The sequence below is a fragment of the Opisthocomus hoazin genome, chromosome 1 (assembly GCF_030867145.1).
Source record: "Opisthocomus hoazin isolate bOpiHoa1 chromosome 1, bOpiHoa1.hap1, whole genome shotgun sequence".
Lineage (NCBI taxonomy): Eukaryota > Metazoa > Chordata > Aves > Opisthocomiformes > Opisthocomidae > Opisthocomus > Opisthocomus hoazin.
In genome coordinates this window covers 37,290,405-37,315,105 of record NC_134414.1, presented here as the reverse complement: position 1 = coordinate 37,315,105, position 24,701 = coordinate 37,290,405, and the positions used below count along the sequence as shown (strand labels likewise).

The following is a 24,701-nucleotide window of genomic DNA, read 5'->3' as shown; positions in this document are numbered from 1 at the left end:
CAGCGAGCAGGCTGGGGGTGCACAAGGAGTTAGGAGAGGACACAGCCAGGACAGCTGAACCCAACTGACTAAAGGTCATGATATTCCATGCCATATGAAGTCATGCTCAGCATATAAAGCTGCAAGAAGAAGAACGGGGGGGGACACACATTCGGCGTGATGGAGTTTGTCTTCCCAAGTAGATACTGCATGTGACGGACCCCTGCTTTCCTGGCAATGGCTGAATACCTGCATGCTGATGGGAAGTAGTGAATTAATTCCTTGGTTTGCTTTGCTTGTGTGCGTGCCTTTTGCTTTACCTATCTCAACCCACAGGTTTTCTCACTCTCATCCATCCAGTTCTCTCCCCCATCCCACTGCAGGGGAGTCAGCAAGCGGCTGTGTGGGGCTTAGTTGCTGGCTGGAGTTAAAACACGATACTCCTGCAGGACCTATTTGTGTTTGCTTCTGCTCACCACATACAAACTACAAACCTAATACGTGCCCTATTTGTACCACCTCCATATTTGTATTCCACCTCCCTTTTCAGTTTATTCTGCCTCAAAACATTAGAAGACTGCTATAAAGACTGCTGTTACCTAGGTTAAATTGAAAATAGAACCAGCAAGAAAGACAACATCTATGAATCATACATTTCACAAATGCTAACACTGTAGCATTTGCTTTCAGTACTTGTTCATGAGCCCACACATCCACTCATGAGTCTTAAAAGCTGTCCATTTCGCATGTCCAGTTTGTGACACCAGCGAGCTCACCTGCAGGAGACACTAGTGCTGGCTATCCCACTTGAAGGCAAAAGGAGCTGCAACTTGTAATTACAGACAATAATAATAATTGAATTTGTTTTGTTAAATTATTTATATTTATGGTTGGGATTCTTTCCTAGCAGTTTAACCTATTTCAGTTCCCATATTTCCCACTGCCTTCTGACGGAGACAATTGCCAGGGTACAAAGAGCAAGCAACGCATTTTCCCAGATTAAACAGAGAAAGCAGAATGAATCAACTGCTTTCTTACAGTCTTTTTTTGAAGGAGAGCCAAGAGAGACATTGATTTAAAGAGTAAAGTAATTGGCATTTCGAGTTTTGATCTCACATATAGAAAGCATAAAAGTTCAAGAGAACAGAGAATTCATCAGAATTGACCCAGTGTGACAAGCTACTTCAGAACTTCTGAAAAGTCACATGAAACAAAGGCTAACCCCCCAAAAATTCCGACCTATCAAATTCAACCATTTCTTCTCTCCGGAGGAAATGAAAACCAAAAAAAAAAGGAGACTTCCTTTTTTTTTCTTTTGGTTGGTTTGGTTTTGTTGTTTGGAGATTTTTGTTGTTTTTTCTGGGGTTTTTTTTGCCATTTCATTCAGTTTAAAAAGAAATTGGGCAAAATAGGTGACATTTATCAAAGAAACTTCCTCACGTATTACAGCTTTGCAGCTGCAATCCACTTACCTTAAACTCCAGGAAAAGGTCCAGATTAGTTTATTGTAGCAAGTCTTTTTGATTTATTTAAATAGGGTTGGATCAGGGATGTGCATAAAGAGAAGTACTCTGATTTCTAGGACTGAAGGGTCTAGTCTTGGCTTTGCTGTGCTAGCAATTGCTGACCTTCAAGATGTGCTACAACAGCACAACGTCTGTTTCCCAGACTTTCCATGAAGAAAAAGGAAGCAATTCAGTTGCGCAGATCAACATAACAAACACACATCAAGGTACAAGTGTTCCAACAAGCCTTTTGCACCTTTTATTTTTTTTAAAAAAAAGGAGAAAGAGACAATAACAAGAGTCTTTCCACAAAAGCAGAGAAAAAGTGAAATAGCACAGGGTACTCTACATTAAGGATGAAATTATAGATTCTCAAGGTGAGAAATGTTTTTTTTCTGGTTTTGCATTGAACAAATTAGAAAACTTTTGGCTGTAACTGAGAGGACAGTAATGAAGAGTAGACCTGGCTGTTTTCCTCTTGGCTACTAAGCCATAGTCTTACTCAAGGCTTTGAAGTGACAGTTAGATGACAGCTTTGGTATCAGGGATACACCAAGACTGCATTTTTTATTTTTCTCTTTTTATAACTTTGTTTTCGCCTTTGCAATCCAAGATTTAACATTTTCCTCAGCAGAGTAAACACGGAGGTTGGTTACGAAGTCTTATCTGCTATGAGGATCAAATTTTACAAAAATGAGATATCCTCCTTCTCCAGTGGTCACCAGTCAGGTATCATGGTTTGTGAAAACAGACCCTCTGGGAACATCTGTAACCCAAGAGGAGTTTGGAAATTGCTGGCACTGGAGTATGCCTCCTGCTAAGGGGCCAGGGTCATTTTGGAGGCTACTTCTACCATGTGCCTACCTCCATGGAAACACCGTGCTCCAGGCAGAGACCAAAGTATCTAACACGAGAGGCACCAGCAAAGAAAGTTTGCCATCCCATAGATTAGCTGAATAACAAACACCGTGCCAAAGAGGAGGCAAAAGTGCAAAATCCTCACTTCTGGTAATAAAATACATTCTTATTTATTTTTGAGAAAGGGACAGATGGCTATTTCCAGCTTAGAATAGGGAAATACATAATTTTTGTTCCTCTAGTAAAGCAGTGAGTTACTAAATATCAACAAAGCAGAAAACTTGGGCTATTGACTGTAGACGTATTTACTGGTGAGATTGTTACATTTCTGTTTTCAAAGTAGGATGCTGGGTAAGTCCTCTGAGATATGGTGACTGTCCAAAAGACTGAATAGAGAAGACAGGAAATAAATTTTTCAGTATTTCCAAAGGATAATGTGCTGAAAATGTAACTATAGGTCTGTCAATTTAATGCTTACCCAGGGCAAAAATCTCAGGAAGGCAAAATAGGATGTACTCAATAAAGAATTAAGAGTGAACAGCATAATTAATACCAGATGACATGGTTTAATGAAAGATCAAGCTTTAAAGATAAATAAGTTGCATTTCTGTTGGGATTACTAGTCTGACAAAATGTGCATTTGCTAAAATAGCAGAGTTATATAAGGCCATCTGACTTTCTAATTTTAAAAAAAAACCTATTCAAACTTCAAAGTCTAGGTAAGCAAATTAAAAATTTACTAAAGAGATTTTAAAAGAAAACACTAAATGGGAATGATCTTTCAAAAATAACACTTCTGGCAGGGCTTTCTTATCCAAATGTAGTTCAGGGGAGTTCACGGATTGGGAGGGAAGGCAAGAGAAATTGGTGGTAAAGCCTGTTGTTGGCACTAAATGAGAGATGAAGATAGCTTCTAGAGAGAGGTCCAGACTGCAAGAAAATCCATGCTTGCCTTCTTTTAATTAAAGAGCTAGGTACAAAGATCAAACAGGGAATGTGGTCTGTAAGTAAAGTAAAAGTGAATTAATGTTGGCAAGAAAAAAAAATGCACCCTTTTTTAATGAGAGCAGACTGGAGAGAGTTCAGACGAGATCCTTAGGATGATTTGAAATTTGGAAAGCCTTTAATGAGAGACTGAAGAAGCTCAGGTGAATTTTCTCTCATCTTCAAGCCCGCATTTCTGCCCAGCCCCAGTCACCGTGAATGCTTCCCCTCTACTAACAGTTTCAGCATCTGCTGAGTGCCTGCCCATGATCACTGGGACTGAAATGACTCCTTTGAGGCCAGGACAAGAGAAATCGTTTATTCTGGATAACCTGAGACACTTACAGGCTCCTCCTCCACACATGAGGGAGGGAAGAGAGCAGTTCAGACTTCAGGTGTGCTGAAGCTGGTGTGTAGGATCTTGCAGACCTATCCAGAGTTGCCCAAGGGAGCAAGCAGAGAGCTGGAGGAGAGCCAGCATGGGCAATGCTCAAGAGGACCAGGACTGGCTGTTGCTAACAAGAAAGGAGGGTGAAGACAAAAGGTTGACTCTGAGACTTGGAAAAAAATACATAATTTGAGATATTGATTTAAATTACTTCTTAGAAAATTAAGTTAAAAAGTGTAAATTTACTGTAAACAAGTTACAAAAAAAAAGAGGGTTGGAAGCAGTTAAAATTAATTGGGGCACAAAAATTTTGGTTTATGTCTGCAGGATGAAACAACTCTTTCTTGGATTGTGAGCTGAAAGTGGAAAATGTGGGCTGGGTAAACAAATGAGTGATAGCAGAACATGAGAATAGCCATGGAAAGATTAGGAGATCACCACAAGACAGGTGAGGTTCATAGGCACCTCTGGAGGTCCCCCTGTCCAATCTCTTTGCTCATAGAGCAAGGCTCTACAGCAGGCTGCTCAGGACTGTCCAGTTTGGTTTTTAGTATCTCCAAGGACGGGAACTCAGCAGCCTCTCTGGCCTCCCTGTGCCAGTGCTCGATCACCCTCACGGTAAAAAAAAGGGGGGGGTGTTAAGACAGAAATTTCTGTATTTTAACTTGTGCTCATTGCCTCTTTTGTGGTCACTGAGCACCAAGAAGAGCCTGGCTCCACCTCCTTCACTCACTCTTTTCCCATATTTACCCACATGGATAAGATCCCTCTGAGCTTTATATTCTCCAGGCTGAACAGATGATCCAGTCCCTTCATCATCTTCTTGGTCCTTTGCTGAACTCACTCCAGCATGTCCATGTCTTTCTTGTACTGGGGAGCCCAGCATTGGAGCCAGTAAACTGGACGTGTCTCACCAGTGCTGAGTAGAGGGGAAGGATCACCTCCCTTGACCCATCGGCAATGCTCTTCCTAACGTCATCCCATACCAAGATGGGAAAGGATGGCATAAGTAGGGGAAATAGAGAAGAGTCAGAAAAACACACCTGCTTCTCAGCAAGGAGAGAGAAATGATTGCAAAAGAAAAAAGTCAAGTTGAAGCAGCAAATAGCAATAGTATTTTGTCCATTTTTTCTTCAATAAGATATAGCAGAGAAAGAGCCTGTTGATGAAGGAGTCAAGAGTGCCAAAGAAGAATACATGGATTACAGGCACCTGATTCAATTCAGCTGGTGAAGCAGAGGGATTTAACAAGAAAAGGGGCATGACTGAAGGGAAAGGAGGAGGAATGCTTAACAGGGGGAGCAAAAGGGATTTCCGCAAGAGAGTCTGTACTCCAGGAGCAGGACTAGAGAAAATAAATATCTGGAAGCGTAAAGGAGTGAGTGCGCTACATGAGGGAGCCCTTAGGGAAGACTATGATGGGGAGCAGAGACATAGCATGGGCCACTGCAGGAACATCCAGCTCTTGGGCTAGATAAAGCCATGTGCCTTCTCACTTCACATGAATTTCTGTTCTTTTCCATAAAGCAGAAGAGCCATCACAGCCTGGGTGCTGACATCTACCCTAAAGAGCCTGGTGGTTTAGATATTCTCCACGACAGGAGACAGGGATTTGAACTTCTTGAAACAGAGGCATGAACTGAACATGGATAAGTACCATAAAATATAAGCTGTGGATTATCTCCCTTTCTAGTGGCTAATAATGTTCTGCCTCAGCATCCGGGTAGTGGGGCACATACCAAAAAGAAGACACACTCATACTGAATCCTATCACACCTAAGGCTTTCTGTAATTCTGGGATATTTTTAAGAATAAAAGCCGAACAAATTGAGTGAAGCTGTCCAAATATGCACACTGAAAAAAACAAGAGTCCCAAAAGCAGAAAACTCTTTAATTTACTAGGCAAATAGTTAAGAAAATTCAATAACAGACACCAGAAGCGTGGTAAGTTTGAACCAGGAGTCAGGCAGATATTTTTAAAAGCAGGGGCAGTTAAACCATTGGAACAACTTATAGGTACATAATGGAGAATCAGTCTTGTAAGTCCTTAAATGAACATCGCATTTTTTCATAGGAAGGTAGTTTCTGATTCAGGCAGACCATAAAATCTAAACATAGGAATCGTACTGTCAAGTTGTATCGGAATTCAGAATAGCTGATCATAATGGTGTAGTCAGTTTGTTAAAATGAGTGTGTCTCAGCAATGAAAAAGCAAAGGGGGTTTCCTCTTGTAAATTCCAGCCCCATACCACTCCCTGTTGGAAGGTTTATTTTTGAAATAGCAAGGAGATCACCAGTGAAGATTATATTGATAGAACAACAATCTTCAAAACAAAAAAATTAACCTCCATTTACTGTTACTTAGTAATAAAATCTAGGTTTATGGCACTGCATAATAGAAAATTAATTTGCTTGGTGTTAGTTATAACTAGAGGAAGGTATTTGTATTTGAAAACCTTTATCAAAAGCTTGCTGTAACAAGTAGATAGCAAACAGACCCAATTATCAGTTCCTAATTCTCGACAGACATGAAGCCATTTTCCCAGTCTATCTCCAGTTTATTTCATTATAACCCCTTTAAAGAGATGTCATAACATCCCTTTTTTTTCAAGCTTAGAGTTTTGGCAGGATGTGTGTTTGGGGAGGTGGTAATTCTGAGACATTGGAAGCTTTTCAACAGGATAAGAACAGCATTTTCTGGACATCCTACTAACATCAATTCATGGATGCATGTAACTTCTTATCATCTCCATTGCAGGCTATGGCTCTAAAAGATACTTCCTGGGCCGCTGTTCACATAGATTTGTTTGTTCTGTTCAGCAAGATAGGAGAGGAAAAATTCAGATACTTCACCATTAAAAAGGGCTGGAATAGTTAATGTCTGAAATAGTTTGTAGAAAGCATTTCAAGTAAGAAATTGAAACGCTGGATAAGGGGAAGCACTTTGAAGATTGTGATCAAGTTTCATCTTTGAAGAGAGAAAAAAAAAAAGTAGACAAGCTTAATGGAAGAGGTTACTCAAGGTGACTTGCCATCACTGTTCCTGAATGTGAAAGTAGTAGGTTAATAAAAAGTTCTTTTTCTTTGGATATAGAAACACAGCAACACAGTCACACTGAATTTTAACTTGTCAGTGACTATGGTGACTTCCCCTCCCACTCAGCCTTTGTCAGCGGGGTCTAGGGGTATCACACGTCAAGTGTGGAGAGGCTGCAGGTTCACTACTTCAAAAAGGCCACCTACAAGTCTTAGTCTGATTAGAGTACAATACAATGATCTAATTAAAAACATTTCCTTTAAAATATGTGTGCGTGCATGTACATATATCCCACTCCACAGACATTGAGCCCCAGCCCTGATATCTACTAAAGGAAGTTGAGTGAGGGAGTTCTTGGAGGAAGATGTGAATTTAATTTCCAAAGGAGCAGAGTCTGATAGCTCAGCCAAGTACCACTTGTAACACAGTGCCATTATATAGGGATGCAAAAGTCTAAGGAATATTCCCAGTGCGAAATACTTAAAAAAAGGCTAAACCACAGAGTAGTACCAAGCATTTCTTATTAACAAGAGCTAGCTAGTAGTATGAGAGATCTGAGTAATTCTCTGAGACGAAGAGAGCCAAGGGCAACTGCAGAGACTCCCGGAGGGGAAAGCAAACATAGCAACATCCATGGTTCAAAAGAAAACATCAAGTGATCCATTATAAAGTTTCCATATTGCAAGGGTGATGGGAAAATATTGTGTCATGCCTGCATGCTGAAAAGAACTGCTCAGGAAACCTTTAATTTTGCCTAAGATGTACTTGTAAATGCCACAGATACTTTTTCTTGTCTGCATGGTTTATCTAACATGTACTGTGGACCCTTTTTTCCATTAGAAATAACTTGGTCATGCATCTGACTTTTGGAAAGCATTAAAATGTTGTCATCTGCAGAAACAGGGAGATATAACTTAAATTCTATGTTAGACTAGAGGGATAAAGAAAAGCAAGAAACTATAGCTAACCTTGCAGTAGTTTTCCCCACTCATGTCACTGAAGTTACCAAGGTAAAACAGGAAAAGTGAAAAACCGGTATATCATATCATGAAGGATGTAGGAGAGATCAAATGAATTGCAGTTTTAGTTCAAGTTTTATTTCTTTCACATGTTGCATTTTTCTAAGAACATATTTAAGAGAGCCTGTCTGCAATAAACACATCTGTTTCTTCTTGAGTGTCTGCTGTTGAATACAATAGTAAAACAATTCCAAAATATCACCACCAAAACAAAACAAAAAAACTACAAACCAGAGCCACTTCTCCTTCTGAACCTAAAAGAAAACTCTCCACCTGCTTCTTTACAAGAGGCTGGCAGAAGCCTTGTTCTCATGGGGGACTTTAACTTACCAGACATCTGCTGGAAATACAACACAGCAAAGGGGAAACAGTCTAGGAGGTCCCTGGAGTGTGTGGCAGATAACTTCCTGACGCAGCTGGTGAGTGAGCCTACCAGGGGAGGTGCCTCTCTAGACCTGCTGTTTACTAAAATAGAAGGACTGGTGGGAGATGTGGTGGTTTGAGGCTGTCTTGGGCTTAGTGACCATGAAATGAAAGAGTTCTCGGTTTGTGGTGAAGTAAAGAGGGGGACCAGCAAAAACCACCACCATGGAATATCGGAGGGCAGACTTTAGCCTGTTCAGGAGAGGGTCCCCTGGGAGAGAGTGCTGAAGGGCAAAGGGGTTCAGGCAGGCTGGACATTCTTCAAGGAGGAAGTCTTAAAGGCACAGGAGCAGGCTGTCCCCATGTGCCGCAAGACAAACCGGAGAGGAAGACGATTGGCCTGGCTGAACAGGGAGCTTTTGCTGGGACTCGGGGAAAAAAGGAGGGTCTAGCACCTATGTAAGAAAGGGCAGGCGACTCAAGAGGAGTACAGGGGTTTCATTAGGTCATGCAGAGAGGAAATTCGGAAGGCAAAAGCCCAGCTAGAACTCAGGCTGGCCACTGTTGTAAGGGACAACAAAAAATGTTTTTACAAATACATCAACAACAGAAAGAGGGCCAAGAAGAGTCTGCATCCTTTATTGGGTGCAAGGGGGAATCTTGCCAACAAGGATGAGGAAAAGGCTGAGGTCCTCAATGCCTTCTTTGCCTTATTCTTTAATAGTCAGACTGGTTATTCCCAGGGTAGACAGCCCCCAGTGCTGGAAGATAGGGAAGGAAAGCAGAATAAACCTCCCATAATCCAGGAGAAAGCAGTTAATGACCTGCTATGGAACCTGGACACTTGCAAGTCTATGGGGCCGGATGGGATCCACCCAAGAGTGCTGAGGGAGCTGGCAGAGGAGCTGGCCAAGCCACTCTCCATCATCTATCAGCATCCCTGGCTAACAGGCGAGGTCCCAGATGACTGGAGGATCACCAATGTACAATCCATCTACAAGAAGGGCCGGAAGGAGGATCCTGGGAACTACAGGCCTGTCAGCCTGACCTCGGTGCCCAGCAAGATTATGGAGCAGTTCATCTTGAGTGTGCTCACCGAGCATGTGAAGGACAACCAGGGGATCAGGCAAAGCAAGCACGGGTTCATGAAAGGCAGGTCCTGCCTAACCAACCTGATCTCCTTCTATGACCAGGTGACCTGCCTAGTGGATGAGGGAAAGGCTGTGGATGTCGTCTACCTGGACTTTAGTAAGGCCTGTGACACTGTTCCCCACAGCATCCTCCTGGAAAAACTAGCTGCCCGTGATTTGGATGGGTGTATGCTTTGCTGGATAAAGAACTGGCTGAATGGTCAAGAGCAGAGAGTGGTGGTGAATGGAGTTAAATCCAGCTGGAGGCCAGTCACAAGTGGTGTTCCCCAGGGCTCACTTTTGTGTCCGGTCTTGTTTAACAGCTTTATCAATGATCTCGATGAGGGGATTGAGTGCTCCCTCAGTAAGTTGGCAGATGACACCAAGCTGGGTAGGAGAATCTGCTTGAGGGTAGGAAGGCTCTGCAGAGGGATCTGGACAGGCTGGATTGAAGGGCCGAGGCCAAGTGAGTTTCAACAAGGCCAAATGATCAGTCCTGCACTTGGGTCACAGCAACCCCATGCAATGCTACAGCCTTGGGGAAGAGTGGCTGGACAGCTGCGCAGCAGAAAAAGATCTTGGGGTGCTCATCGACAGCTGGCTGAACATGAGCCAGCAGTGAGCCCAGGTGGCCAAGAAGGCCAACGGCATCCTGGCTTGTATCAGGAATAGTGCGGCCAGCAGGAGTAGGGAGGTGATTGTGCCCCTGTACTTGGCACTGGAGAGGCCACACCCGGAGTACTGTGTTCAGTTTTGGGCCCCTCACTACAAGAAGGACACTGATGTGCTGGAGTGTGTCCAGAGAAGGGCAACGAGGCTGGTGAGGGGTCTAGAGAACAAGTCTTGTGAGGAGCGGCTGAGGGAACTGGGGCTGTTTAGTGTGGAGAAGAGGAGGCTGAGGGGGGACCTTATGGGTCTCTGCAACTAGAATCATAAAATCATAGAAAGCTTTGGGTTGGAAGGGACCCCTAGAGGTCATCTAGTCCAACCCCCCCGCAGAGAGCAGGGACACCACTAACTAGATCAGGTTGCTCAGAGCCCTGTCCAACCTGGTCTTGAATGTTTCCAGGGATGGGGCCTCCACTGCCTCTCTGGGCAACCCGTTCCAGTGTTTCACCACCCTCCTTGTAAAGAATTTCTTCCTTATATCTAGCCTAAACCTACCCTGTTTTAGTTTAAAACCATTACCCCTCGTCCTGTCACTGCTGTCTCTACTAAAAAGATTGTCCCCATCTTTCCTATAGGCTCCCTTTAAGTACTGAAAGGCTGCAATCAGGTCTCCCCGCAGCTTTCTCTTCTCCAGGCTGAACAAGCCCAACTCTCTCAGCCTGTCCTCACAGGAGAGGTGCTCCAGCCCTCGGATCATTTTTGTAGCCCTCCTTTGGACCTGCTCCAACAGTTCCACGTCCTTCTTGTGCTGAGGGCTCCAGAGCTGAATGCAGTACTCCAGGTGAGGTCTCACCAGAGCAGAGAGGCAGAATCACCTCTCTCCACCTGCTGGCCACGCTTCTCTTGATGCAGTCCAGGACACGGTTGGCCCTCTGGGCTCATTGCCGGCTCATGTCCAGCCTTTCATTTATCAGTACCCCCAAGTCCCTCTCAGCAGGGCTACTCTCGATCCTTTCATCCCCCAGCCTGTATTGATAGCGGGGATTACCCCGACCCAGGTGTAGGACCTTGCACTTGTCCATGTTGAACCTCATGAGTTTCACAGAGGCCCACCTCTCCAGCTTGTCCAGGTCCCTCTGGATGGCATCCCGTCCTTCTGGTGTATCAACCATACCACTCATCTTGGTGTCATCTGCAAACTTGCTGAGGGTACACTCGATGTCGCTGTCCATGTCATTGATAAATATATGGAACAGCACCGGTCCCAGTACGGACCCCTGAGGGACTCCACTCATCACTGGTCTCCATCTGGACATTGAGACGTTGACCACTACCTTTTGGCTGCGACCATCCAACCAATTCCTTATCCACCGAGCAGTCCACCCATCAAATCCATGGCTCTCCAATTTAGAGAGAAGGATGTTGTGGGGGATCGTGTCAAAGGCTTTACAAAAATCCAGATAGATGACGTCCATGGGTTTTCCCTTGTTCACCCTTGTTGTTACACCATCATAGAAAGCCACTAGGTTGGTCAGGCAGGACTTGCCCTTGGTGAAGCCATGCTGGCTGTCTCAAATCACCTCCCTGGCCTCCACGTGCCTTAGCATATGTTCTAGGAGGATCCGTTCCATGATCTTCCCAGGCACAGAGGTGAGGCTGACAGGTCGGTAGTCCCCAGGGTCTTCCTTTCTATCCTTTTTGAAAAGAGGCACAATGTTTCCCTTTTTCCAGTCACTGGGGACTTGCCCTGACTGCCATGACTTTTCAAATATCATGGAGAGTGGCTTGGCAACTACATCAGCCAGTTCCCTCAGGACTCTGGGATGTATCTTATCAGGTCCCATGGACTTCCACTGCCTGTGCAGTTCCCTCTTCTTCCTTCTTCCTCCTGAAAGGAGGCTGTAGTGAGGCAGGTGTTGGTGTCTTCTCCCAACTCACTAGCGATGGGACGAGAGGCAATGGCCTGAAGTTGCATCGGGGAGATTTAGATTGGGTATTAGGAAAAATTTCTTTACTGAAAGAGTGGTCAGGCATTGGAACAGGCTGCTCAGGGAGGTGGTGGAGTCCCCAACCCTGGAGGTGTTTAAAAAATGTGTAGATGTGGCACTTTGGGATATGGTTTAGTAGGCATGGTGGTATTGGGTTGATGGTTGGACTTGATGATCTTAGAGGTCTTTTGCAATCTACGATTCTATGATTCTATGATTCTATAATTCTACAATTTAGTTCAAGTCTCTGAGACATTTTTGGCTGGTTATAGACCCTCAAGTAAACACAGACATTACTGCAGCTTCTGCAGCCACTGATGTCTCCTTTTTCTAAGATCCAGAAGACTGCGATAATTACACTCTGCAAGAGGCAAAACAATTTATGAAAAAATATATGACACATTCTCTTATTAAAAATTAAATAGGACTTTCATAATCAGCTGCTTCAAATATGCTTGAATAATGACAGCTAGAAACCAGTCTCTGCAGATTGCTCATGAAGTGGGTGTGAAACTGAAGTCAGGGTAATAAAAAAAATTGCAATGACAAAAGAGCACTTTCTTGGAGCTTTTACAGGGTCATTTGGCTAAGGCCAGATAAAAGTGAATATTTCTCCAATACCCTGTAACAAGAGGGAGAAAACAGAATTAAAAATTATCTTTTGCAGCAAAACCAAAATTCAAAGTGAACTTCTTTAGGATTAAGTCCACTGGAAAATAAAGGCTCCCTTTTCTTCCAACAGGTTTTAGCTTTTAATTATGCAAAGCCTTCATGAAGGGATTTCTATCTTTTTGTAAACTTAATTCACAAAATGTCCTAATTATCTGCAGACATATTAATAACTCTTTGAACAATATATTAGTGTAGTAAGCTGAAATGTGTTTTCAAAACAAGAGTAAAACAAGGCTTAAAAACGTACACTCATCCATAATCGTGTACAGTTCATATGTAAAGATATAATTGGTATTGTAGATATTGTGAAAAACTACAAAGAATCCAATGCGTTCAACCCCTTCAGCTGGCCACAATTTACAAAACTCAGTAGTATTGTGAGCTGCAAAATATGGGCATTGCTTCCCCCACAGGGAATTGCCTTCAGCTACACATTGTCATTTTTTAGTGAATTTGAGTTAAAATTTAATAACAAGTTTATTTCTTGTAAAACTGAAAAAATGACTCATGGGAGTCCAACAATATTATTTAGATACCATCTTCAGAATACAGCCCTGCTGCAAAAATACTAAAATAACCATTGGAGCAGAAAATGAGGAAGAAAGACACAGAATATCTGCAGTTGTGGGAGAAGGGTTGAAAGAAAGCGGCTTTTTTAAGTTTGATATTTTTAAAATTCCTTTTTATGAAATCCAAGCTTTCAACAAAAGAATTATGTCAAAGCCATCTCCTAAGGCAACAACAATGTGTGTCAGTACATGAACTTGCTTCAAAAGTCTCCAAGCTTAGAAGTAAAAGCTCTGCACAGATCTTTATATCGGAACTGAGAATCAGGGTAAGGAACCCCTTTCAGAAAAGAAAACAGGTGTAGTGAGCCTTATGAAAAGTCATTTGGAAACACAGGGCCTGATTTCTCTAATTCAATGGAGGTGTTTTACCAACAGCCTCCACTGATACGAATAGTCCCCCTTTTTGCTCATGGGAAATAGTGGGAAGAACACAGCCCACAACAAAGTCATCTTCTTTTGCTTAAGACCACTGAAAGTCTGCAGTCACCTCCTTCATTTCCAGCCACATTCCTCAGTTGCCCAGGTTTATCCACGCACAGCCCATGATACAGACAACATGGCTCTGCTGAGGTTTTAGCACCAAATGCAGTTCTTTATGAAAATGTATTTCAGAATAGGTATGTGCCATTGCATGGCCCCAAACACAGAGCTGGAAAGCATTTATTTTAAGACTCCCTCTCATATTACTTGACAATTAAGCCCCATAAGCTGTTATAATGAAACATCACATACGAAACTACATTAACACCAGCATTGGTATGAAAAAGAATAAACAAATACATTATTCCTACCTTTCTCCTCCTTTATTCCAGGTAGCTTGGCTCCTGGATTGAAAAAAAAAAAAGGCATTACTACAGTAGAATGTACAAGGTGTACAAGGTACAGTACAATAACATATTTATGTAAGGAATTATGGTTATTCAGTTGTGTGGAACTTTCTTGATTAGTTGGTGCCCTTTCTTGTCTTTTGAAACTCCACTTAAAAAAACAAGAAAACCCTTCTGTAAGATTCCAGTTCGAGCAATAAATATTTCTTCGATCTGAACTCAATATGAATAGCAGGATGTATTGACTGAAGAGATAAACATAATCTTGTTTTTGCTGAAAAAAATCCATCTAGAAGTGTTCCAAATATCTTCAGATGCCTCATTCCTTTCTTGATCTCACACAATTTGAAAAGGAAAAGTTTCTTCTGCTCCTCCCCAGACTCCTACTATTCTCTTTTAGAATGAGATTTTCAAAGGAAAGAATGATTGAACGCAAAGTCAAGACAGGCAGAACACATCTGCATATGCTGTTTCACTGCCTCGTTAGAGGTAAGTCATTAAACTCAGCTACAGCATGCCTGAACCTACTCATCAGAGGTCCCTGCATCAATGCTGATACTTCTGCTGAGTAGTTGATTTATTTTCTGCCATCATTCTGCCAGGAAAGACAAGAACATTACTCTCAATAAAAAAAACAAAACAAAACAACCTGTTTTAAGAAAAAAATTAATAATCTTTCCAACTCAGACTGTACACAGACTAACCAGGTTAAAGCTAAGTTGGCAAACCACTTTCTTTGTTAAAATAAACATAACCTTTGTGGATTGCACTCTGGAACTTCTTACATAAAAATTTTGTTCCCAATATTCCCATGTTAAATAAAAGCATTTTCTTTGTGATGGGAAACCAGCATTTTCAGTGCAACCTTGTCCATCTAAAAGCTCCTTAAAGTCTGCCTTAAAGACTGATTATGTACAGAAAAAAAAGAGTCATGCATGCTGGTCTTATAACTTCAGGGATCTCTGAGCTATGGTTCAGCAGTAAACCTTGTGACATTCTCCCTCCCAAACTGGTAGCAAAGAGCATAAATCAAGTGCTGGTTGAGACTCCAAAGAAACATTCATGTAGATCACACTACAAAAACTAAACCGCGTGCTAACCCACAAACCATGTTTATGTTATCGTTTAATAGTTTTATCCACAAATCGTTTCCTCAGAATGAATTTATCCAGCATCCATTGAAGTCCTGTTCTGCATACAGGAAAAGAAGAGAATGTGGCTTCCTGTCACACTCCACCTGCGTATTCAGGACATAGTTGCTTCCCACAACAAATGTCTAGAATTATGTGTCCACTGGAAGAGCAGAGTCAGCATCTGAGAGAGCATTTCTCACCCTTATGCATGACACCGGCTGTAATAGCGACATGAAACGGGAAGGTGTAATACGTCATGTTGCCTTCCACACTCTCCTGTAGCTCAGAGAGCTTCAACAAGACAACTAGTATTTCATTAAAGAAGAGTAGATATATAAATATCATCTATTCACCATGTGACCTCTCCCCATTAACACAATAGGCAAGAGGGTCCTTGACAGTTCTCCATTTCCACGCAAAAAATAAACAAGGGCTCTGTTACAGGCTTGCCATGCATTATTAGCACTTGGCCTCTGCAAATCCTTGCGTACTTGAACACGGGCAGATCTCATATGGGAGTGAATATAAAAATGTGCAACTGTTTTAAAGTTACTCTTCTGTAAAAATAGAAGTGTTTTAATATTTAAATAAACCTGATCATTTGTGCCATTACAGTGAACAGATACTGTCTCAGTCACAGGTCCCGGCTAAGTAAGGATTAAATTTTATTAATTAAACTTTGATATCACAATGACAACTGTTACTTTTTTATCCTCCTATTCTAAAAGGTTTGTCCTTATGTTAGAGACAATGGGAGCCCAAAGGACATCAAAACTTTATTGATAGCATACATCAAGTCTCGATGCTCTCTCAAGGGTGCAGTAGCTCATCGAGAGATGTGGAAATTCATTAATTTGTCTTCCCATTAAAAAAAGAAACCACACAACCACCCAGAGAGCGCCCTGACATTTATAATCAAAAATGGAGAAAAGATTATTTTCCTGAAGATACTTCTTGAAATAACAGCTTATAAATATTCCTAATAAAGCACAAGATGTCTGGAGGGCAGAGGAAATAATGAAAACTGGATTCCTATTGATTAGGGGACAATTGGGCAATGCAACTGTTCTCCTCCCCCCTGCCCAGACACACACAATAAATTTGCTTTCACCCCCTCCAGTCCATGTCCCCTGGGATATGTACGTCCTATTTTGCCTCTCCTAGCTCCCAGCAAAGCAGAGCAGAGCTGCAGCTGCTCTGGAGCTGTGCCTACATTGATCACCAGGTCCTTCCCACCACCCCTCAGAATGGGGCACTCTTTTGGGGTCTCTCCTCTGCCCAGCCATTGCTTTTTATGAAACTCATAGAAACTAACTTATCTTTATACTTACACTCCCTTTCAAATTTGGCTAAAATTGGCCATCAGGTTTAAAAACCTTTTTACATGTAGACAGACAGCATGATCATACAAACTTCTTTTCCTTAGGAAACCAGGCTAACAGAAATAATAATGAAAAATACAGCAGGTAGATCGATAACAGGGCACAGTGTTCAGTTTCTGTAAGCGTGAAACCATTGTGACTAGAAGGAGTTCAATCAGGACAAAAAGAAGCGGCAAAGAGAACAAATATTTCCTCTTCAGTGACACTGCACAGAGCAGGCTCAAAAATTACCTGCAGGTCTCAACTTTGGGAACCTTTTTAATATCTTTTCATCTTAGTATATAGTCTGACGTGCTTTGGTTAGCTCCCTGGTAACGCAAAACACCATGCTGCAGACTACTTGTTAGCCCCACATGGAGTTTAGTGTTTTTTTTCCGAAAATCCCAAGGGAAGGGAGAAGAATCTCAGTATAATCAAAGACACTGAGGTTGCAGCCTCCAGCCTATCTTTTGAGAGATATTTTTCTTTCTTGCTCTTGTTACCAACACTCACTTTAAATTCTTTTCCATGATGACATATTCTTTCATAGTTTATTTTTTCCTTGCTTTGTTTAGTCTTCTAATCTCACATCACAGGATAAAAGAAAAATGCATAATCTAGCATTACCCAGCAGAAGGCAGGCTCTTTGGGAGCCATTAAGTAAACATCAGAGCAGGAAATTTATCACTTCTACACACAGGGTGTTATTGCATTTGTACTGATGCATTCTTTGAATATATATATTTAAAAAAAAGCATAGATTGGCTGCGTATATCACAGAGCCGTCTGTTGTTAGAACCGTGCCTGGGCTGAGTGCACTTGTTCGGTGGTACAAACACGAGCCCCATGAAAGAGGACATATGGCATCTGGCTAAAGGCAAAATCCCGCTCCCTCTGCAGACAACGGCAAGGTTTTCAGCAGTGATGCAAGTGCCCTGATGGAGATGCTCGAGTTTAAATATTGGGGATCTCGGCTGTGTCACACATTCTCCTTTGAGTTTATCAGGAAACAGGATACAAACTGGGATAAAGCACACAAAGTGAAATAAAAATAGTAATTTCTGCCCTTGCTGCCTTTGTTAACCAGGCTCTGTCTTACCTGAAGTCTCTAATTCTGCTATCTGCAGACATGCCATCCTTCAGGAGATAGTTCAGGCCTGCCATGCAGAGTGCTCTCTTATGCTGATTTTCTAACCTGGACATCTGCAGTTTGGCTTCCAACAGCTCCTGGATTTCCTGGCACATGATACAGGCCCTACAAGTAAAGCCCCTAACTAACTGGTTCTCCAAGCAGCTGCCCACAGACCTTATGGGAGGTCATGATGGCAGGTTCTGCCTCCTCTCAGCAAGACTGAGAGAAACGTTATGCACAAAGGCACCCTCAGTCCAAGGTTCCTGAGCCCTCTGTCATGGCCCAGGGCTTGCCCAAAGCTTGTAGTGATTAAGACACTCTTCCTTCCAGTTCCAGTATCTGGAAAACTCCAGCAGCAAGAATATCTGCTTCTTTATCATGCCTTGACTTCGCAGATGCTTGAACACAAATCTTCCTGGCATTCATCTGCCAAGATACACATCTGCACCAGACAGTTCAACTAATCGAAATCAAGCTTTTCTGGTTATCAACTAAACATCTTTCTCTACACTGGCACATTAACTAAATTCTCTTGGACTCTCATCCTTTTGCTGCTCATTCTTTGTAAATCTTCCATTTTTACACTATGGTCCTCTCAGCAGTGGAATTTCAACCTAATGGAAATTTCCATGATGGGAATACTACATGATTTTTATTTTTTTAACACTGAAGAATGCAGTTCTAAATAACAGTCACATTAATGCCTCATTAGGACAGCTGGAAAGATTTAATGGATGTTTAATAGGCTACAGTGAAGATAGCTTTTCTTCAAAAAATCTTTTCAAATACCATGTATTTTAAATTGGATGCAGTTGAGTCTTCTTTGTCGTAATTTCACATAGGTAAAAAATGAACAGCTGTACCTTTCATGGGATTTTTCCCCTCCTCTTTTAATATCATATTAAAATATTGACAGCTTTTCCAAACATCCTTCATCTAAAGACTTTAAAAAAATCCCTTACGATTTCACTACCCTTCTTCTGAACTTAAGGAAGTACCTGACATTCGGTTCCTTGCACTACCTTGCATGCAAAGCAGCTGAGTTCTGCTGCAAGAGTAGCTGTTCCTCCCTCCTCCCATTTGAACAGCTTACATATTTAAGATAGGATTTCTTCTCAAAAGCTATTGTAGGCAGCCAGTCAGGACTGTAAGTTCTGTCAAGCAGGCTAAACGTACACAGACACAGAACAGTATCTGGGGAAAAAGTAAACTTTTAAACAACCTCATTGCTTTCACATTCTTTACCCAAAAATCTTACCCAGGCGTTATTACTGAGGTGCTCCAGACTTCCAGAATATCCAGGTTGGCAGACAGTATTAGGTTGCGTTTTGTTCTGGAGTCGGTCCAGGAAAGCATTATTTACCCTTAAAATACAACAAAAAGTGAATAATCATTGAAGGTAGCTGAGGAGTTCAGAAACTTTTGAATTTTAACATTCTGTTAGTGGCTTTCCCTGTTCTCAGTTCAATAACCATCTTCCTGTGTTTTTCAAGCCTGTGCTGAATAACCATGGACTGGCATGAGATAGGGCGGATTTTATTTTCGATTCACCAGGTGCATCCTTATCTTGTGATCAGTCCGTTGCAATTAAAACGCATATCTCGGCTGCTGTGAGAAATGCACCAAAATTCTCTGTAGAAAGACGACCTGCATACCACCACCCATCTTATCAGGGAGGTGAGCTATTTCGACCATTCACCTTTGTTAGTCTTTCAGCCTTCAGTACACATGGAGAGCTTCTAGAAATACTGATTTCCTAATGCCAATGAAAAAAAACACTTAACCTTGTTACTAATAGAGACGATTTGTGTAGCTGACAGCTTTCCCTACCATCCAGCTCTGGAATCAACTCTAGCATTTTCTTGTACCACTTTATCAATCTGGAAAGCATGCACACATACAAATACACTTTTCCTCAATCTGTCTTAAATATTTTCAAACCTTCTGAAAACTGTTTCTTCTCCTCCCCTATTAATGCTTAGGACTGACACACATGCTTGGACATGACTGTTGTTTTAATGTTTTACAATGCTATTCGTAAGAATGATGTAAAAAGCAAGATACTGGATTATTTCTATCTAGGGACATGAGATAGACTGAGTAGAATATCCTTCATTAACTTCTATGGGTAATTATCTCAATATCATTGCTGGAGAAAAAAAGACATGAAAACAGTATGAAGAGTGGCTGCCTACAGAAGTAATTGTTTTTTTATATTTCCCTAATGATATAAAATAAGAAACAAATGGTAGGGCTTCAGGTTTTTTTTGAGTCTAAGAGCTGTTTCTTTTTACCAGCAGAAAAGAAAGCTGAGAATAAAGCTGTGTTTCAAGATAATGGAAAGTCAGTTTAGTGACAGAAGCGCAAGATTAGAACGGCTAAGCAGAGAGAGGGCACAGCAGTGAGGCACGGCCTAGGTCTTGCTGAACTGCAGTGTCTATCTGTATCGATACCAAATCCCAAGTTGAGTTCTGCCTGTAAACCTCAGTGACAGCCAACGACAAAATGTGGTATGGAGAAAGTAGCCTATCCTGAAATAAAGTAAAAATAAATAGGCAGGCAGGCAGGCAGGCAGGTAGGTAGGTAGGTAGGTAGGTAGGTAGATAGATAGACAGATAGATAGATAGATAGATAGATAGATAGATAGATAGAACGTTTCCCAGTTGAAATGACGATGCTAGTAGTTACCCACAAAACTGCTAATAGTTTCCACCCTATGATGTATCCTACACTGATAGGACAAATAAAGTGAAAAAGGCACTCCGGGTCATACTGCATTACAGTGAGCAGTGATAATGACGGATATCAGTGGCTCCTTTAAAGGCAAACTTAAACCAGAAGCGAAGACAGGGATGCTCTTTGAAATCATCTTCTAAAGCATGAATGCCTGCAATTTTGAGACCCTTTCCAGACAGGAATTCAACTAAAGTGTTTGCTGCATTTTTGCATCATACCTCCTCTGTTCGTTTTGACGTGCTCTCGTCCTGGCTTCCTCTTCCTGCCTTTGTTTAAATTCCATTAATTCAGCCTGGAAATGATAAAAGTGAAAGAAAAAAAACAACAAACTTTCTGTTAACTAACACACCTATGTCGCAAATGAGCTCATTTTACTCTTCAGCGTTGCACTGGATAAATTTTGCTTGTGCCCTAAAAAGTGGGAAGTTACAGGATTCAGACGTTCACAGCCCTGCATTTAAAGGGGTACGCCAGACAGCAGTCTACTTCCCCTTGCCCCAAACCAAGGGTTTGAATTTCCCCCTGGCTCCAAGGGAAGACAGCCAAAGTCCTCTACCAGGAGCAGACACAGTCATCGTGCCTGTATGGTACAAAGGAGACATCTTCCCTTTGCCTCCTGCCTCCGTGGAGCATTAGGAGAAGATGAGAACGGGGGTATGCGGCATGGTGTGTCACCTCCAGCTCCCTGGGGCTCCTCCAAGGGCGAGGGAAGGGCAAACGGTAGCTGCTGGTGTGGTGAAAGCATGTGCAAGCTCCCAGGGTTGCAGCAGCCTACCGTCCTTACGTTACATAATATTAAGGTTTATATTAACAGTGTCAAAGGGAATTCTTTTCAGAGGAGAGTTTGCTTATGCAATTTTAGCCAGGACCGCAAAGGAAACACAGCTTGTACGACTCTGCTCTGCATGTGCACTTGTTTGTCTGGCTCCCTGCAATGCACCCAGGAATTGAAGACGCAGATTTTTCTGCAAAGAGAATTTGGCTTGCAGGGTGAGGGGGAAGGGATAGGAACAGACCCATCCTTCATATTTTCCATAGCAACTGAGTAGCAGTAGGAATCGAAAGTAAAATAAAATGATGCGGGTAGATAAAAGCTTCAATAACTGAATGGAACATCAAAAGTAAAAAAAAAATCAATTTAAGTGGAACATTAAATAAAAACTATGCAATAAATGTATGAAGAAAATCAATAACTGCGAATGTGTTGTGTATCAATATTTGTCTAGCCCTAAAAGAAGAAACAGGATTAAGAAATAAAAAAGCCAACCTTAATTTTCACTGTTTTAAATAACTATTCAACCTGAAAATTAAAATCCAGTATCTGACTTTCCAATATGCTGAGTCCTCTCTTGGAGTAATGTTCTGAAATATATTGTGTGTATATGATGGCGCGTTCAAAGCCTACTGAAAATTTCTAAATCAAGCAATACATACTAAAACCTGTTCTGAAAAAAAAAAAAGGAACTGGCAATACCTATACTTTTTATAGCTACACTGTGCTAGGAGGTACACACAAGACAGAATTCACAATTACTTTAATAAATACCAGTTGGAAGTAGAAATGAGCCAACATATATCTGAGGGACAATTATTGGAGCCTTTAAAGTACATATTATTTACAGTAGGTTTGTAAGTAGTGCATTACTCTGAGCAATAGGTAGCAGCAAGTGTGAAGGCAAGGAGCACTTGGAACCACGCACCAAGAACAAGCAGCCTCAGAAATGGCCAACACCATCTCAGCAATCTGTGGAAATCGGTAAAGAGTCTACAGCTCTACAGGAGTCCCTTCAACCAAATTCATAAGGTAAGGGCATGCTAATTCACATCTGTAATTATTTTCTCTATGGAGGAACAAACGTAAAGAATACGACAGCTTACAGGCTTTACACCTGTCAGGACTAGCTTTCAAAGATTTTTTTCTCTGTATAGTTCCTGGGAGTAAGCTAAGTAAGCTGAGTAAGCTGCCTAAGTGTATACCACGTCAATTAAGAGCCTCCTTTTGCCCCACCTTTTTGTTTCCAGCATCCTGGTTGCTAGAACACTACAAAATGAGGACACTTATCCCCAACATTTAAAAAAAGATACCCATGAGGGGGACTGAGCCACTTGTCCAGCTCTAGTAGAAACTCCCTGTGTGGAATTTGTTGCACTAAGATTCTGCTGCGGGGGAAGTAGTTTAACATTAATTTGTATGTTAGTAACAGCAGAGGCATAGCAAGAGGCTCAATATTTGCTCCTATTTTTTTGAATGATTTGCAGTCAATGCTGCCCTCCCCACACTTGCACAGTTTGACCTGGAGCCAAGACAGACAACGCAGCCCAGTGCTATCGCCTTGCGTAGATGGACTTTATGTGGATATGGTACCCAAATCCACGCCCGAGGGACTATGGTGGTTGAGATGCCTTTCAGAAGATGGAGTTCAAACATGCAGTTACGGCATGCCTGCTTTTTAGACAATTCAAAACTTTTCATTTACATGGTTAGCAAGGGAACTGAGAAGCATACAGACTTCACAGCACATCTGAGTGCTTCTACATCCCTGTTTGGGGAGGCAGGGCACACAGGCCTTGATTCTCTACAAAGACACTATTCAGAGTCTGAGATCATCACAAATATCTCAGTAAGATTAATTCTGCCTGAAAGAGAGGAAATTGGTTTCCTTAGCCTACGAAATCAGGTACCATGGTCAAAAAATGCCCTACACAGCTGTTCAAACAGAGAGGTAAGCAGCAGCTAGTCATCCAGATGCAAACAGCCTTGAACTCAGAAGATAATTGTCCTGCCTGTGTCCAAATTTACAGCTTGGCTCATCCTCTCACAATATTTGAAAACAGTGGCTAAATCACTTTTGCTAAAAGGAAGCTCTGTGCGTAGGCTACAAGTAATCAACGTATTTAATTGGTTTCACAGCATGTAAAAATGATACAATATGCAAACTCTTAATGTATAATTACCTTCCTCCGTTGTTCTTGCTTCATTTCCTCTAATCTTCTGTTTTCATCCTCTCGAAGAGCTTGCTTATAAGTATGGCTCCTAGTCTATTGTTCAGCAGAGAATATAAACATATTGGTGTGGGGAGAGGGAGAAACAAAATCCCAAACCTTATTCCCAGAACTTTATACAGGTAATTAACAAAACAGAAACGGTTGAATGATTCCAGTTAGTTAAAAAACAGATTAATCTCAACACTAGAATTTAAATAAGAAGTGGTCTAAAGTCTCTCTGTGATTCGATTTGGCTGAATGTCCATCTGTACATCACAACCAGGCAGCCTCAGCACACGCTATTCCGCGTCCCAATGGCAAGCATAAAGACACCCTGAGCAGTCAGAAAACACAGTCAGAGTACATGATAGTGAGATGCGGTATTCTGGGAAGAAAGAAAAGTACTAGAAATATCACTGAGATAACAAAGCAGAAGGGAGGTGTGGTAACAGAAGGAAAGTCAGGATTATTTCCAAAGGAGTATTGGAAAGGCATTTGAGGAGGTAGAGCAACAGAAGTCACAGAATCACAGAATCACAGAATCACAGAATGGTAGGGGTTGGAAGGGACCTCTGTGGGTCATCTAGTCCAACCCTCCCGCCGAAGCAGGGTCACCTACAGCAGGCTGCACAGGACCTCGTCCAGGCGGGTCCTGAATATCTCCAGAGAGGAGACTCCACCACCTCCCTGGGCAGCCTGTTCCAGTGCTCCGTCACCCTCAGAGGGAAGAAATTCTTCCTCATATTCAGATGGAACTTCCTGTGCCTCAGTTTGTACCCATTGCCCCTTGTCCTGTCACTGGACACCACTGAAAAGAGCTTGGCCCCATCCTCCTGACACCCACCCTTCAGATATTTGTCAGTATATATTAGGTCCCCTCGCAGCCTTCTCTTCTTCAGGCTGAACAAGCCCAGCTCCCTCAGCCTCTCCTCGTAGGGGAGATGTTCCAGTCCCCTCACCATCCTTGTAGCCCTCCGCTGGACTCTCTCCTGTAGCTCTTCATCTTTCTTGAAGTGGGGAGCCCAGAACTGGACACAGTACTCCAGATGAGGCCTCACTAGGGCAGTGTAGAGGGGAAGGAGAATCTCCCTTGACCTGCTGGCCACACTCCTCTTGGTGCATCCCAGAATGCCATTGACCTTCTTGGCAGCCAGGGCACACTGCTGGCTCATGGTTAACTTGTCGTCTACTAGGACACCCAGGTCCCTCTCCACAGAGCTGCTCTCCAGCAGGTCTGCCCTGAGCCTGTACTGATGCATGGGGTTGTTCCTCCCCAGGTGCAGGACCCTGCATTTGCCCTTGTTGAACCTCATCAGGTTCCTCTCTGCCCAACTTCCCAGTCTGTCCAGGTCACGCTGAATGGCAGCACAGCCTTCTGGTGTATCTACCACTCCTCCCAGTTTGGTGTCATCAGCAAACTTGCTGA

General features: G+C 42.3%; 1 protein-coding gene across 5 annotated transcripts in view; it reads right to left on the bottom strand.

Annotated features, from left to right (window-relative positions):
- EPSTI1 (epithelial stromal interaction 1) overlaps nt 1–24,701 on the bottom strand; it is a 121,357-nt gene that overhangs the window by 56,931 nt on the left and 39,725 nt on the right. For 3 of the 5 annotated variants that reach the window (XM_075422334.1, XM_075422354.1, XM_075422363.1), the window contains 5 exons: nt 23,246–23,329; nt 20,509–20,582; nt 18,813–18,918; nt 13,893–13,925; nt 1,741–12,482 (listed from right to left, as the gene is read on the bottom strand). In XM_075422334.1, coding sequence (XP_075278449.1) covers nt 13,905–13,925; nt 18,813–18,918; nt 20,509–20,582; nt 23,246–23,329 — 285 coding nt within the window. In that variant the 3' untranslated portion in view covers nt 1,741–12,482; nt 13,893–13,904. Of the gene's footprint in view, nt 1–1,740; nt 12,483–13,892; nt 13,926–18,812; nt 18,919–20,508; nt 20,583–23,245; nt 23,330–24,701 lie in introns of those variants that run through there. The other 2 variants (XM_075422350.1, XM_075422341.1) reach the window with 1 other exon arrangement.